General features: G+C 43.6%; 1 protein-coding gene across 1 annotated transcript in view; it reads left to right on the top strand.

Moving 5' to 3' along the window:
* uqcc1 (ubiquinol-cytochrome c reductase complex assembly factor 1) overlaps positions 1–12,158 on the top strand; it is a 40,028-nt gene extending 27,870 nt beyond the window's left edge. Inside the window, exons 7-9 of the mRNA XM_084062544.1 lie at positions 8,235–8,312; positions 8,435–8,548; positions 10,363–12,158. Of these exons, the coding sequence (XP_083918670.1) occupies positions 8,235–8,312; positions 8,435–8,548; positions 10,363–10,497 (327 nt within the window). The 3' untranslated portion in view covers positions 10,498–12,158. The remainder of the gene's footprint in view (positions 1–8,234; positions 8,313–8,434; positions 8,549–10,362) is intronic.
* Positions 12,159–16,082: the final 3,924 nt, after the last annotated feature.

The following is a 16,082-nucleotide window of genomic DNA, read 5'->3' as shown; positions in this document are numbered from 1 at the left end:
CTGGACTAGGCTAGACTAGAGTGCACTAGGCTTTAGCAGACTCTAATACTCTCTATTAGACTTTACTAGTCCCTTGTCAGCCCTATAGATACTCAGACCATAGGGAGTAACCACTGTGTACACGGGCCATAGCTTGTGTGTTCACGAGCCATAGTTTTGCATGAGCCACAGTAAAGTACTGTCTTTTATACCCTCATAGAGCCCAGCAAAGCCTAGCAAAGCCTGCTAGAGCTTAAAACAGCCTATTAGAGACCAGTACAGTACAGTACAGTACAGTACAGTACAGTACAGTACAGTACAGTACAGTACAGTACAGTACAGTGCACCCAAGACTAGTATAGTCCAGCCTGTTGGGAGAACAGACATGGGGAGGGTGGTATAGGTCATACTAGCATGGAACAGGCTGGACTAGGCTAGACTAGAGTGCACTAGGCTTTAGCAGACTCTAATACTCTCTATTAGACTTTACTAGTCCCTTGTCAGCCCTGTAGATACTCAGACCATAGGGAGTAACCACTGTGTACACGGGCCATAGCTTGTGTGTTCAGGAGCCATAGTTTTGCATGAGCCACAGTAAAGTACTATCTTTTATACCCTCATAGAGCCCAGCAAAGCCTAGCAAAGCCTACTAGAGCTTAAAACAGCCTTTTAGAGACCAGTAGAGTCTAGTACAGTACAGTACAGTACAGTACAGTACAGTGCACCCGAGACTAGTAAAGTCCAGCCTGTTGGGAGAACAGACTTGGGGAGGGTGGTATAGGTCATACTAGCATGGAACAGGCTGGACTAGGCTAGACTAGAGTGCACTAGGCTTTAGCAGACTCTAATACTCTCTATTAGACTTTACTAGTCCCTTGTCAGCCCTATAGATACTCAGACCATAGGGAGTAACCACTGTGTACACGGGCCATAGCTTGTGTGTTCACGAGCCATAGTTTTGCATGAGCCACAGTAAAGTACTGTCTTTTATACCCTCATAGAGCCCAGCAAAGCCTAGCAAAGCCTACTAGAGCTTAAAACAGCCTATTAGAGACCAGTAGAGTCTAGTACAGTACAGTACAGTACAGTACAGTACAGTGCACCCGAGACTAGTAAAGTCCAGCCTGTTGGGAGAACAGACATGGGGAGGGTGGTATAGGTCATACTAGCATGGAACAGGCTGGACTAGGCTAGACTAGAGTGCACTAGGCTTTAGCAGACTCTAATACTCTCTATTAGACTTTACTAGTCCCTTGTCAGCCCTGTAGATACTCAGACCATAGGGAGTAACCACTGTGTACACGGGCCATAGCTTGTGTGTTCACGAGCCATAGTTTTGCATGAGCCACAGTAAAGTACTGTCTTTTATAGCCTCATAGAGCCCAGCAAAGCCTACTAGAGCTTAAAACAGCCTATTAGAGACCAGTAGAGTCTAGTACAGTACAGTAGAGTACAGTACAGTACAGTACAGTACAGTACAGTGCACCCGAGACTAGTAAAGTTAGCCTGTTGGGAGAACAGACATGGGGAGGGTGGTATAGGTCATACTAGCATGGAACAGGCTGGACTAGGCTAGACTAGACTGTACTAGGCTTTAGCAGACTCTAATACTCTCTATTAGACTTTACAAGTCCCTTGTCAGCCCTCTAGATACTCAGACCATAGGGAGTAACCACTGTGTACACGGGCCATAGCTTGTGTGTTCACGAGCCATAGTTTTGCATGAGCCACAGTAAAGTACTATCTTTTATACCCTCATAGAGCCCAGCAAAGCCTAGCAAAGCCTACTAGAGCTTAAAACAGCCTATTAGAGACCAGTAGAGTCTAGTACAGTACAGTACAGTACAGTACAGTACAGTACAGTACAGTACAGTACAGTACAGTACAGTGCACCCGAGACTAGTAAAGTCCAGCCTGTTGGGAGAACAGACATGGGGAGGGTGGTATAGGTCATACTAGCATGGAACAGGCTGGACTAGGCTAGACTAGAGTGCACTAGGCTTTAGCAGACTCTAATACTCTCTATTAGACTTTACTAGTCCCTTGTCAGCCCTATAGATACTCAGACCATAGGGAGTAACCACTGTGTACACGGGCCATAGCTTGTGTGTTCACGAGCCATAGTTTTGCATGAGCCACAGTAAAGTACTGTCTTTTATACCCTCATAGAGCCCAGCAAAGCCTAGCAAAGCCTACTAGAGCTTAAAACAGCCTATTAGAGACCAGTAGAGTCTAGTACAGTACAGTACAGTACAGTGCACCCAAGACTAGTATAGTCCAGCCTGTTGGGAGAACAGACATGGGGAGGGTGGTATAGGTCATACTAGCATGGAACAGGCTGGACTAGGCTAGACTAGAGTGCACTAGGCTTTAGCAGACTCTAATACTCTCTATTAGACTTTACTAGTCCCTTGTCAGCCCTATAGATACTCAGACCATAGGGAGTAACCACTGTGTACACGGGCCATAGCTTGTGTGTTCACGAGCCATAGTTTTGCATGAGCCACAGTAAAGTACTATCTTTTATACCCTCATAGAGCCCAGCAAAGCCTAGCAAAGCCTACTAGAGCTTAAAACAGCCTTTTAGAGACCAGTAGAGTCTAGTACAGTACAGTACAGTACAGTACAGTACAGTACAGTACAGTACAGTACAGTACAGTACAGTACAGTACAGTACAGTGCACCCGAGACTAGTAAAGTCCAGCCTGTTGGGAGAACATACATGGGGAGGGTGGTATAGGTCATACTAGCATGGAACAGGCTGGACTAGGCTAGACTAGAGTGCACTAGGCTTTAGCAGACTCTAATACTCTCTATTAGACTTTACTAGTCCCTTGTCAGCCCTGTAGATACTCAGACCATAGGGAGTAACCACTGTGTACACGAGCCATAGCTTGTGTTCACGAGCCATAGTTTTGCATGAGCCACAGTAAAGTACTGTCTTTTATAGCCTCATAGAGCCCAGCAAAGCTTAGCAAAGCCTACTAGAGCTTAAAACAGCCTATTAGAGACCAGTAGAGTCTAGTACAGTACAGTACAGTACAGTACAGTACAGTACAGTACAGTACAGTACAGTACAGTACAGTACAGTACAGTACAGTGCACCCAAGACTAGTATAGTCCAGCCTGTTGGGAGAACAGACATGGGGAGGGTGGTATAGGTCATACTAGCATGGAACAGGCTGGACTAGGCTAGACTAGAGTGCACTAGGCTTTAGCAGACTCTAATACTCTCTATTAGACTTTACTAGTCCCTTGTCAGCCCTATAGATACTCAGACCATAGGGAGTAACCACTGTGTACACGGGCCATAGCTTGTGTGTTCACGAGCCATAGTTTTGCATGAGCCACAGTAAAGTACTATCTTTTATACCCTCATAGAGCCCAGCAAAGCCTTGCAAAGCCTACTAGAGCTTAAAACAGCCTTTTAGAGACCAGTAGAGTCTAGTACAGTACAGTACAGTACAGTACAGTACAGTACAGTACAGTACAGTACAGTACAGTACAGTACAGTACAGTACAGTGCACCCGAGACTAGTAAAGTCCAGCCTGTTGGGAGAACATACATGGGGAGGGTGGTATAGGTCATACTAGCATGGAACAGGCTGGACTAGGCTAGACTAGAGTGCACTAGGCTTTAGCAGACTCTAATACTCTCTATTAGACTTTACTAGTCCCTTGTCAGCCCTGTAGATACTCAGACCATAGGGAGTAACCACTGTGTACACGAGCCATAGCTTGTGTTCACGAGCCATAGTTTTGCATGAGCCACAGTAAAGTACTGTCTTTTATAGCCTCATAGAGCCCAGCAAAGCTTAGCAAAGCCTACTAGAGCTTAAAACAGCCTATTAGAGACCAGTAGAGTCTAGTACAGTACAGTACAGTACAGTACAGTACAGTACAGTACAGTACAGTACAGTACAGTACAGTACAGTGCACCCAAGACTAGTATAGTCCAGCCTGTTGGGAGAACAGACATGGGGAGGGTGGTATAGGTCATACTAGCATGGAACAGGCTGGACTAGGCTAGACTAGAGTGCACTAGGCTTTAGCAGACTCTAATACTCTCTATTAGACTTTACTAGTCCCTTGTCAGCCCTATAGATACTCAGACCATAGGGAGTAACCACTGTGTACACGGGCCATAGCTTGTGTGTTCACGAGCCATAGTTTTGCATGAGCCACAGTAAAGTACTATCTTTTATACCCTCATAGAGCCCAGCAAAGCCTAGCAAAGCCTACTAGAGCTTAAAACAGCCTTTTAGAGACCAGTAGAGTCTAGTACAGTACAGTACAGTACAGTACAGTACAGTACAGTACAGTACAGTACAGTACAGTGCACCCGAGACTAGTAAAGTCCAGCCTGTTGGGAGAACATACATGGGGAGGGTGGTATAGGTCATACTAGCATGGAACAGGCTGGACTAGGCTAGACTAGAGTGCACTAGGCTTTAGCAGACTCTAATACTCTCTATTAGACTTTACTAGTCCCTTGTCAGCCCTGTAGATACTCAGACCATAGGGAGTAACCACTGTGTACACGAGCCATAGCTTGTGTTCACGAGCCATAGTTTTGCATGAGCCACAGTAAAGTACTGTCTTTTATAGCCTCATAGAGCCCAGCAAAGCTTAGCAAAGCCTACTAGAGCTTAAAACAGCCTATTAGAGACCAGTAGAGTCTAGTACAGTACAGTACAGTACAGTACAGTACAGTACAGTACAGTACAGTACAGTACAGTACAGTACAGTGCACCCAAGACTAGTATAGTCCAGCCTGTTGGGAGAACAGACATGGGGAGGGTGGTGTAGGTCATACTAGCATGGAACAGGCTGGACTAGGCGGGAATTGGCGATAAACAGCGTCCCGGGAGGTCACACGATGGTAAACGCCATTTACCATAGCATAGTATGGGAGGTGTACACAATGTACACAGCCCATAGTTCTAATAGTAGGCTGTTTCCCATAGTATAGTGTGGGAGGTGTACACTGTTCACTTCTAATAGTTGTGGCTCATAGCCTGGCACCCTGTGGAATTATGATTGAACTGCAAGATAGGACCCTAAAATGTAAACAAAGGGAAAAACATCCGTGTGGGTAATCCGTAAAACCGATGGTCGAACAAGTGGTGTTCACGCGCAGAGGGGGGCCCACAGGACATTTAGAGTCCGCCCCCTGAATTTTCACGGCCCCACAGGCCGCACAGTGGGGCCTGGAAATTTGGACTGTTCACCGGCCATAGCCGCTATGGATGGTGAACACAAAAACCTATAAATGTAATAATAATAATAATAATAATAATGCAAATATGGGGCGGGTTTTCATTTTTTGTCTCAGCCCCTTGGAATACAGGTTCCACACAGAGATTCCAGACTACGCAGTGACATTAGTCTGGCCATGCCAGGCTAGTTGGAATATAATCTGAGACTCTTATAACAGCTCAGTGATCTGATTATTAGTAGCAAAGTTTTGGACTGATGACTGTTGCTCTATAAGGACAGTCAGAAACACACACACGCGCACACGCACACACAGGCTTGTGACAGACTTAAGCCATATATATATTTGCTCTCTTGACACACTACATTGCCTTTGGGAACCGACAGCGTGCAAAAAAGTTATTAACAGGGCTTAATTGGTTAATCAGATTATAGTGTAAAAATATCTATTTGATTGTTTTCAACCAATTGTTGATTCATTGATGTAAAAAGTACAGTACACTTCTTGATTCTTCAATTAATCGAAAAAAGTAATAATGGCTAAGAAAATCTATAGTTGCTTGCAGCCCTATTCTATTGTGTGGACTCGTGAGGATATGTGAAAATCAGACACAAGACTCAATGTGTTCTGTGTGCTGACAGCTCGCACAAAGAAAATGGCAGCCAGATTGTCCAGTTTAGGTAAATGAGAGTGTGTTCTCAGCACGCAGAACACACTGCATGGGAAGTGTTGTTTCTGATTTGCAGAGGTCCGTTCAATGGAATGGTAGGATTTACATTAACCCATGAAGACCTGTTGCCGATTCTACAAAATGCCTTCTAAATTCAAAATTTCAAACACTTAAAGATTTTCACAAATAGCAGATGTACAAGCTTATATATCTGCTATGCAAGGGATAATGCATGGGGAGGTAGTCATTATTGAAATTTAAAGCCCGACAGGGCGATTAACCACCGAGGCGCAGCCGAGGTGGTTAATCGCCCTGAAGGGCTTTAAATTTCAATAATGACTACCTCCCCATGCATTATCCCGCTTATTACACGGCTACTTAATACATACATAAATACATTTACCCAAAAGTAACAACAAAACTAAGTATTTCCTTGCTTACGGCAATGAAAGTATTCCATAAGTATTGGGCTGGGCGGACAAGTTCGCCTCGCAAAAACAAATGACGAAATGGAAAAAAACTCGCCCCAAAACACACTCGCCCCCCATTCTATTTACTGCCGATTTGCCTGTAATACCGCCGGATTTGCCCCGGGGCGACTGTGTTTTGGGGCGAGCGTTTTGGTATTCCCCCGTTGTTGTGCCACGATAAACAAGGAAGCGCAGTGGATCAAATAGAATGACTTCTCGGTTATTGCATCGTCTATTTCTCACTTCAAATGTTTTCAAAAACATTCTTGAGAGCAACGTTTAGTTGTAAATGACATTGTTTGTTTGTTTACATGGCTGTCATGTTGGATAAAGCATATAACCAAGCAGCACAGGTTGACATGAGCAGGTGTTCTGAGTCTCTGATTACACAGCGGTCCGTTTTCATTATCCAGAAATAATGACCGATGACTGACCAATCAGAATCGAGCATTCAACCAAGCCGTGTAATAATTTTGAATAACCAACGCAAAAAATGACACGGATGTTTTCCCTGTTTTAATGGGTTAAGTAGCCTTGGGAACCAATGGTTCCCGAGTCATGTGGCCCATAAGGTCGGGAGCCTGTCAAGAAATGGATGACAATAATGATATGCAAGTACCCACGTGCCGGGACCCTAGTATTGCAAACTATTTTGAAAACAAAACGTAAAAGAATATGAAACACACAAAATTAATAAATAACAGTGTTTCCTGTTTTTGTTGTTTTAACAAAAATAAAAAGTAATCGCTAAACAAATAATGGATATTTGCAGCCCTTACTGTCCACCCTCCCATAATAAGACATGACCGCTATAATGCATGAGTACACATGTTGGTCATGGTACAGAGTAGACTTTACCCTGTTGTGTAAGCATATTTTTCAGTGTGGCGTGTCTCATGCCTCTACTGTATATGGTACGCTTTCGCTTTCCACTCTCATAAACAAAGTGTCAGTCAATAATGACAGTCAGTCACACAATGCCAATACTGTACATCTCTATGCGCCGGGAGAGACTGAGGTATGACATATTGAACATATTGTCCTGCTCTAACTATAGTACCCACCCTCCTTTACTGAACAGCAGTGGTTCTCCTTTACAGCAGTGGTTCTCAAACCTTTTCATGTCAAGGACCCCCAAATTGATATGTATTTGGCCACGGACCCCCATCTGAAAATGTTTTGTTCCAGGGACCCCCAGAAGAGAAGATTTGTGTAAAAACAATTCTTAATACTTTCAATTTAAGATCTACAGCTGCAAGCTTGTATATCTGCTATTTATGAATAGCCAACGTATAAAACATGGATAAAGTGGTTAAATGATTGTGATGCTGTATCACCTAATTTTGCCTGGGACCCCCTGGACCCCTTGGGTCTTACAGTACTTGAATGATTGACTTTAACGTTGGGAACCTGTGCTGCACTGCAGCTGCCATGTCAATGCAAGTTTACACTGCATCAGCCGAGTCATGAAAGATTATTATTCATGTTTATGGGCTTCACTCCATAGACTAAAGAGCAGTGTTTCCCACACTTTTTCAGCTCGAGATCCAAATTATACATTTGGTGGTGTCTCACAATGTGTCGCAATGCACTGAGCTTGTAAATCTGCTATTCTCAAAATTTCTTAGGTTTTTTCATTTCATTTTATTTTTATTTGTCTTTATTTATTTATCTTAAAATGTTTTGTATGACATTTACTCACGACCCATAGAAACGGGCCGGTGACCCAAAAATAGGGCCTGACCCATTGTTTGAATGATCCGAACACTATAAGGTTTAATGCAGAAAATAATATATGAATTCTGAGAACAGAATGCTGCTAGTGACGAGTCACCTCGATATGAGGCTATTCTTTCTCCCTCGCTCTTAATCTGTCTCTTGTCTCTGCTTGCAACAGATTGATGCCATCCATAGAAAGGAGAGTATGAAGGCAATGACGGAGACCTTCTATGCAGCTATATTTGGATATGATGAGGTAAGACATGGACAGACACGCTTGCATGTGCGTGGACTGGACACTAGGGATTAGCCCAAAATGTGTCGTATGCCTACTCTGTTCCTCTGTTTGTGTGTTAATGTGTGTGTTTGTGCGTGTAGGGAATCTTATCAGACGACTGCGTGTTAGCTGCAGCTCTGTGGAGAAACATGTTCAACCGTCAGTGTGAAGACCCCAAACAGCTGGAGCTCATGGTGGAGTACGTTCGCAAACAGGTACGCACACACGCTTGTTTGTTTCTATTTTGTGTCTAGTTTATGTCTTTGAAGTACAATTACTTCCTCCTGCAAGACTTGCGTGTGTGTGTGTGTGCGCGCGTGCATGCATGCATTCACCTCGTTTGCCTTGTGCGAGTGTGCCTGCACATATGTTGACATATTTGATTTTGCATGTATCTTTTTGCACTCTTGTTTGTGTGCTTCCAGTATAAGTGTCTGTGCTCGGATCCTTGTGTTTGTTTACCAGTTCTATTTCAGAGTGTTTGTGTTACATTGCCTCTGGTATGACAGTGATTATTATTTGTTTCAAGGAACTGATATTTAATCCCTGCACTTTTTTGTTTCTCGTCTGCTTTCTGTAGACCGTTTGTTTGTGTATCTGTGTCTGAGGGCACCTCTGCTTATGCCTGTGTAATTATATTTGTGTGTCTGTGCGTGCGTGCATTTTTTAATTAGGAAAGCACCTTTCCCACTTTATAAGGATAAGCAGATTAAACATGACATCATTGCATTTCCGTTATTTATTTTTATTTAAACAGTGGTAGAACAAGCACACAATGTGCGCTGCAACGCATTGTGAGCTTGTAGATTTCCGGTGCATGACAAGAGCACGCAAATAAGTATAAACCACAAATAATTAGCTTAGGTGAGACTTAAAACTCCTAAGAGGCCTCCAGCCGCTTAGGAGCTGTTTTAAGTCTCACCTAAGCTAATGCGTGGGGTGGTGCAGGTGTGAGTATAGAGGCATTTCAGTCATTTGTGATAGAAACACCCTCTGGATCAAGAGCTACACTGTCAGATGTTGACCTCTACTCACTGTACCACCTGTCTTTTCTCTTATTGCCTCTAGTTTGAGGATGGTGACTGGCACAGTTTGCTGTTAACTAATCAGCACAGGCCCTAATAATATATCTCACCAAAGCCGAGATTCTCAAGTATCATCAACCTAACCTTGTGTCACCAGGCTTTCCACCCGATGGAAAGCCTGGCTTTCATTTTGAATTGACCAGTGTGATCCGGTCTAGACCCTGCCTAACTCTAGAACCCTCCTACTAATGTCCGTATCCGGTTCTGCAACACAATGTTATTGTTCCCCCACATAAATGCTCAATCCAGTAGTATAGTGTATAGTCTCACCAGTTGCTACGAGTTGGAATAAAACATGAACATACCAAAGTATTCCAAGTAAAGAAGGACCTGAAAAAACACACATTTCACAGTTTGTAAAAGTTGTTACACACCATGTGAGTGTGTGCACTCATCCCAGACCCATGGCAGTTGTACTCTTACATCAGAACACAAACAAATGACATCCTCGCCACCCGACTCTGCATGTACGCATCTGCGTGTGTGTGTGTGTGTTTGTCTTTCCAAATGCTCTCTTTCTCTCTCACACTCTCACTCACACACGCGCACACTCACACAGACGCAGACACGCTTACTGTAGTTACATTACACACATAGTAAACAGGGACAGTGTAATTGTGTCTTCACAGGTGGAGCACTTAGATAGAAATACAGAACATGGAACACTTCTCTTCTCTTGCCATTGTCATCCTTTGTCCTTCATTGAGAAAAGCCCTTGATGAACTGACATGGAATTCAACTCACTGGACATTTGCTGTTGCTTTTAATGTTTTTCACGTGAACCGACAACCGTCATTGAACATTAATATCCAATCACTTCAATCACTTGAGAAGGAAATGTATGTTGCCCTTTCCAAATGTAATATTGATGCAGTCAGGTCCATACAAATGATTTCATATATGAATGAAAATGGTTGTGATCAGTATATTGATGTTGTGTACAGATGCAGTACATTGATGCGCTGGACGGAGAGGACCTGCTCTTGACGGGAGAGGTGAAGTGGCGCCCCCTGCTGGAGGAAAACGCTCAGAGCATCCTGAAGGTGTCCACGCCAACCTACAATGACGCAGGACTCTGAGACCACCCGAACCCCCCCCCTCCCCCCCCACACACACACACACACACACACACACACACACACACACACACACACACACACACACACACACACACACACACACACACACATACACACACCCTTCTTCCTCTGTTCCTCCTTTTACTCCATTGTGTTTTATTTTGTCATTGTTCTTTCATCCCTCTCTTCCCTTCCTCCTTTCATCCCCACACTATAATGATGCAGAGAGGACTTTCCCCACGACCGCCACATTTATCTGGTATCTGTGGCTTATTTTTCTCTCCTCTTTCTTTGTGCTTTTGTTCTCTCCTCTCTACCCTCCTCCCTTCATCACAGGAGTATGTGGCTAAAACGGAAGGGTAGATCATTCCCTACTCTCCTGCACCCCACTCCTATTCTTTCATTTTTGTCCTTTGTTTTTGTCTTTCCCGTTATATGTACAATGAGACGGTAGAGAGAGAAGTCTCCCTCGCTCTATTTCTGTCTCTACCACACACACACACACACACACACCTTACTTCTCCCTCTTTCGATGAACACATCACCTCTCTCTGTGTGTGTGTGTGTGTGGTGTCTCTCTCTCTCTCTCTCTCTCTCTCTCTCTCTCTCTCTCTCTCTCTCTCTCTCTCTCTCTCTCTCTCTCTCTCTCTCTCTCTCTCTCTCTCTCTCTCTCTCTCTCTCTCTCTCTCTCTCTCTCTCTCTCTCTCTCTCTCTCTCTCTCTCTCTCTCTCTCTCTCTCTCTCTCTCTCTCTCTCTCTCTCTCTCTCTCTCTCATATATATATTTGTCTACCAGAAGGTGCTGTGTTCTGGAGACTTGTGTAGAAAGATTAGACCGTCAGGAATTTCCGAACCTGATTTGCTCAAACACACAGACACGCTTTCTCAACAGCCAATCATCTAACCTGCCAACCCAGTAAGCAAGGGAACACCAACCAGTCAGAAAGCAGGGAACATCATCTATATCAATTTTCCTAGTCATTTCCTGTGCGTTCTGAGAGCCTCCCCACTTCCTAGATTGAGCCGTTCAACAGTCAAACACAAGTGAAGAAGAGAACAAGAACCTGTTTTTGGCATATTTATATTTGCATGTATTTTTATTTCTTGAATACACATATTTATAACTTCGTATTTTTAATGTACCTACAACTTCCAGTTTACAATATTCTTTTTTTTTTATTACCAAAACGACAACTGTACACGTTCCTCTTCAGCCGGATACGACGACACACCTGACCCAGCACTCCTTAATCAATGCAGGTCAAGCCAATAGTTTCATATGACATACTGTATGCAAGGACCTAAATACGCCTGGTGTCAAAAACAAAACAAAAAAACGGTATAGGGAAGGCAGACGCATAAATGACCTCCAGGCAAATGGACCGTCACTTTCCCAGTGGTGGTTTGTCGTATGGCCCTGCTGTGCTGTTCTCCACTGGCTGTCTCGCCGTCTCGCTTTCTTTCTTTCTCTCTGCCTCTCTCTTGGGTTCATTGAAGTGTTCTGTTCTCCCGTCTCGCACGTCACTTTTCCCACGACGCTCTCAGACCTGCACAGGAAACCCCAACTGTGGGAGCCTCAGATGCCATTGCTGTATTAAGACAAATGAGGCTTTGTCTTTGTTTTAAAACTGAATTAATAAAAATGTTCTCTGGATGTATAATACTCCCAAGTATGGTTTTGTTTTTTTTTCGTGTTGGCTTTTGGACCTCACATGGTTAAATTATTGTTTAAAACAGATGGTAGAAAAAGAACCGACCAGTCTTTGTAGCCCTAGAGACATTTAAGTAGACATAGTGTCCAGTGTCCACAGCTTGTCCTAATGGTTACTAGAAAACCACAGGTTCAGTTCCCTGCCTGATCAAAGTAGCATTCAGAATGGCACTACTGTCAACTTCAACTTTTGTTGTCACATGACAAGTTTACACCAGGTTTAAAGGTGTGTGTGAAATTCTATTTGTATAACCGCTGGCACCCCCAATAAACTGGGCACAGGCACTGCCATTGCTGTAGGTCAGGTTTACATTTTATTTTATTTTTACCCATTCTTTTTGGAGAATCTGACGCCTACATTTTATAAACGGTAGCTATTATTTGCCTATTATATAACCCATGTAACATTTTAAGATCATCTGACTCCTCACTGCTTATGTTCGCTGCTGCCTAGTGCTGAAACGCTGCAGGAGGGAGGGATATTATCCTTCTATTGTGGTCTATGGACTATTTTTGACTATATTTGCTGCCATTCTGATCACGTCCTGCATTGACATTCTCAGTCACCTGGGGAAGAAATGCTCTTCTTTTTTAACCTACATTTCGCACTAATGCACAAGCATTACTGTGCACTTTAAAATACAGTTTTGGACTTTATTTATTGATGGCTTTCCCCCAGATCAAAATGCAGATGTCACTTTAGTCACAGCTCCTATCAACACCACTTAGACTGAAAGACGAATGATGTCTCTATCCATGCCAAACCACTGTCTATGATGCCAGCCATATTGCATACTTTTCTTTTTTATCTCCCCCTAGGCCCTTTCACCAATTTAGAGCAAACTTCCTTTGTTCTATTCATTGAATACTGCTTGTCAGTATGAGTGCCTCCAGGACGCATGACCTACCCTCTCAGACGGCTAGCATCCTGCAGAGCCACACCATAAACAATCCTATCCTACAGTATGTACTGTATGAAGAGAACATTTAGAAAGTTGCCTTAATAGGATCCTATCAAAAACACATTTTAGCCATACGCCGTATTGTTGACAGTACAAGCCTACATTGTTGTGCATGGTAGATTTGGCCATTGTATTTTTCCTTGATCGATCAAGTAAGTCTGTCTTGTCTTGTCTCGTCTGTCTGTCTCTGTTAGTCCATCCACCCACAATTGCCCTGTTCAGCTTGGCACCGGTCGTTGCAGCTATATTGCTTTTTGACGATTTTTCGAATGCTGGACCTGGACATTCAGCTTTTTACCCTCATGATTGAATATTCATATGGATACGACAGTTCTTGCCAATATGAACAAAGGAAATGAATACGCTTATGTAAATGTACCTGGTGCAGGTGTGCTCCTATCCAACCAGTTAGCAGATACACAAAACTGACAAGCCAATCAGCTGAGCTCTTTGTCAGTGAACAGGGACTGCCGGAACGTTGCCATAGTGACACAGGTGTCGAGTTTCACAGCAAATGACAGAACCACCTTGATCTTATCGGGTCTCTCTCGGTGACCTAGAGAACAGGGCCTAACGTGTGTTTGTGTGTGATCCATCGTCCATGGGGTCCGGTAGAAAGTCGACTCTGTGTGGGAAAGTGACGGTGAGAGAGTGGCTCATTATAACAATCTAATCAGGTCTATCAATAGCAGGACCACACTGTGTGGGTCCATCCTGAGAAAGTCTGTTAGAAAGTTTAGACAGAGCTGTGTTTGTAAGCCCACAATGGGCTACATGTGTGTGAGGGAAATAGATCGCTTCAAAGAGAACGATGGACAGAGCAATCTTAGCCCTATTTGCTGTATTCTACAGACATAACTTTGTTTGCATTTCTAGGAGTGTATGTGTGCGTGCACAAGAGAGACAAGATTTTGAAGCGAAAGATAAGGCTTGAATGTGTGGAAGTCGTTAGGTGGGGTAGACTGACAAAAGACAAAGTGAGAGAGCTCCACAGTGATCTCATCTGCTGTCTGTCTGTAGCAGGCAGGTCTGTCTAGGTGTGTGAGACGAGAGACTAGTGAGTGTGTCTTGAGTGAGTTATTCACAGACTGAAAGAGACTGTTTCATAGGTCTCTGCCCTCAAGAGTGGTCAGATTTTAATCCTTACATTTATAGATACTAAGGGCACCAGCCTACTCGGGGACCATGCAAGTTGGGAAAGCATGCCCCACCCAGTGTTGCACTACTTGTATTTGTACCTGTGTTGTCAAAGTACCCAGTGCGGTAACTACCATATGACCGATCGACCAAATATAGAGATATGGGATCCCTGATATCTTAAAAAAGTATTGACATCGTGTTGATGACATACATGGGCGTAAAGGGGAGTCAGATACAGACATTTTGTGCGTTGCCCTGTAAAATGATTAGGCTAATTGTGCACAATATCACCACTTATATTAGTGCAGCGGCACAAAGCGTGGCTGTGAAGCTGATGGTTTGGGTTGGCCAATCAGGTAAGCCAATGCCTTCTCCCAAAAAGAGGGAGTGTGATACCTCTACAAAAAGAGGTATCACACAAGCATGGATGTTTATGGATTACCCTCTCCAACAATGGGGATTGGCAGTGGTGGGGAACAAAGAAAAAACATTTGGCAGTTAATCACCCTGAGAAAAAGCACTGCAATGCAGAATGCCATTAACACTCCAGATTAAACAGTTTTAAGGTGCACGGCGCAACAATATCATGAAACCGAGAAAACAGCCAGCACACAGTAAATGTACTTTTCACATAGTTTTATTTTACCTCTCCATGGACAGAGCAACGGACGAGTTTCAACCTAACAGGTCTGACAGCGCTGAGGAAGATCTATTATGTTAACTTATGTGAAAAAGTTAATCACCCTGCAATGATCTGCTCACTCTGCTGCCATCTGTCAAACGGCATCAGAGCGTCTGTTCTCGTTCCAGCTGTTTCAGGGACAGTTCAGACTTCTGAACTACAGTTTACAGATATAGAAGGTGCATCAGACCAGCAGAGGGCTCTACTCTCCACTTTCTAATATACTGTATACTCCATACAGTAGCTGCCAGCTAAACTGAGGCCCAGTCCTGGAACACAAACTAAGTACATACTGTATGTATGTATGTATGTATGAATGAATGAATGAATGTCTCCGCCATGGAAGGGGGTCCTTTCTTTTGTGATCATTCCCCGGATTGTTCCTTTACTTTTCATGTCAAGGGTATTGCTTGGGAGTTTTTACTTGGAAAATTAACTCACATCGGTGTATGTGCATGAAGTTGGTATACCGGTATATACTGTATATTCTTGTTTTGAATGATTGACTCATTTCCTCTCCTCCCTCTTCTAAACAGAGGCCAAAAAAGAGGAAATGGTCAGAATCAGTCCTCTGATTAGAAGGTCACATGAATGCACACAGTAACTTCTGTAAATTGTGTGTTCATTCAGACTATGACTCTGCTTCTCAGTTGTGCTCCGCTCACTCTTCTGTTAAACCAGTTTTACACCCTGGCCAGAACACTTGCCACATACTGTAGGTAGTTCGGCTTTTAAAAGATCTGTGTCAAGGGAGATCTGGCCAAGGAATTGGAAAGAAAATGTCTCCATAGCACCTCCTGTCTTCAAGTCACATGTATGTTGTGTGCTGTACCTCTATGTCAGCTCTGTGTGTGAGCTGACACAGAAGAGGCTTGTTTGTAGGTTAAATGTCCTCCCATCATAAACATGAAGGGATCCTACCGATCTCGTATTGCCTGTTTATAAGTCTCTCCCAAGATAGTGGGCAGTGATAACAAATCTGGAGCGCGAGTTTTGACCTGATAACTTCCCAAGCTCTACATCTGTTCCTGTACTGCATTTGGGCTGGATCTAACCCCTCCTAGATCAGGTTTAATCTCAGTGGAGTACACC

Source organism: Gymnoscopelus microlampas (genome assembly GCF_963454915.1).
Source record: "Gymnoscopelus microlampas genome assembly, chromosome: 7".
In the NCBI taxonomy this organism is placed as follows: Eukaryota; Metazoa; Chordata; class Actinopteri; order Myctophiformes; family Myctophidae; genus Gymnoscopelus; species Gymnoscopelus microlampas.
This window is presented reverse-complemented; position numbering and strand designations above follow the sequence as displayed.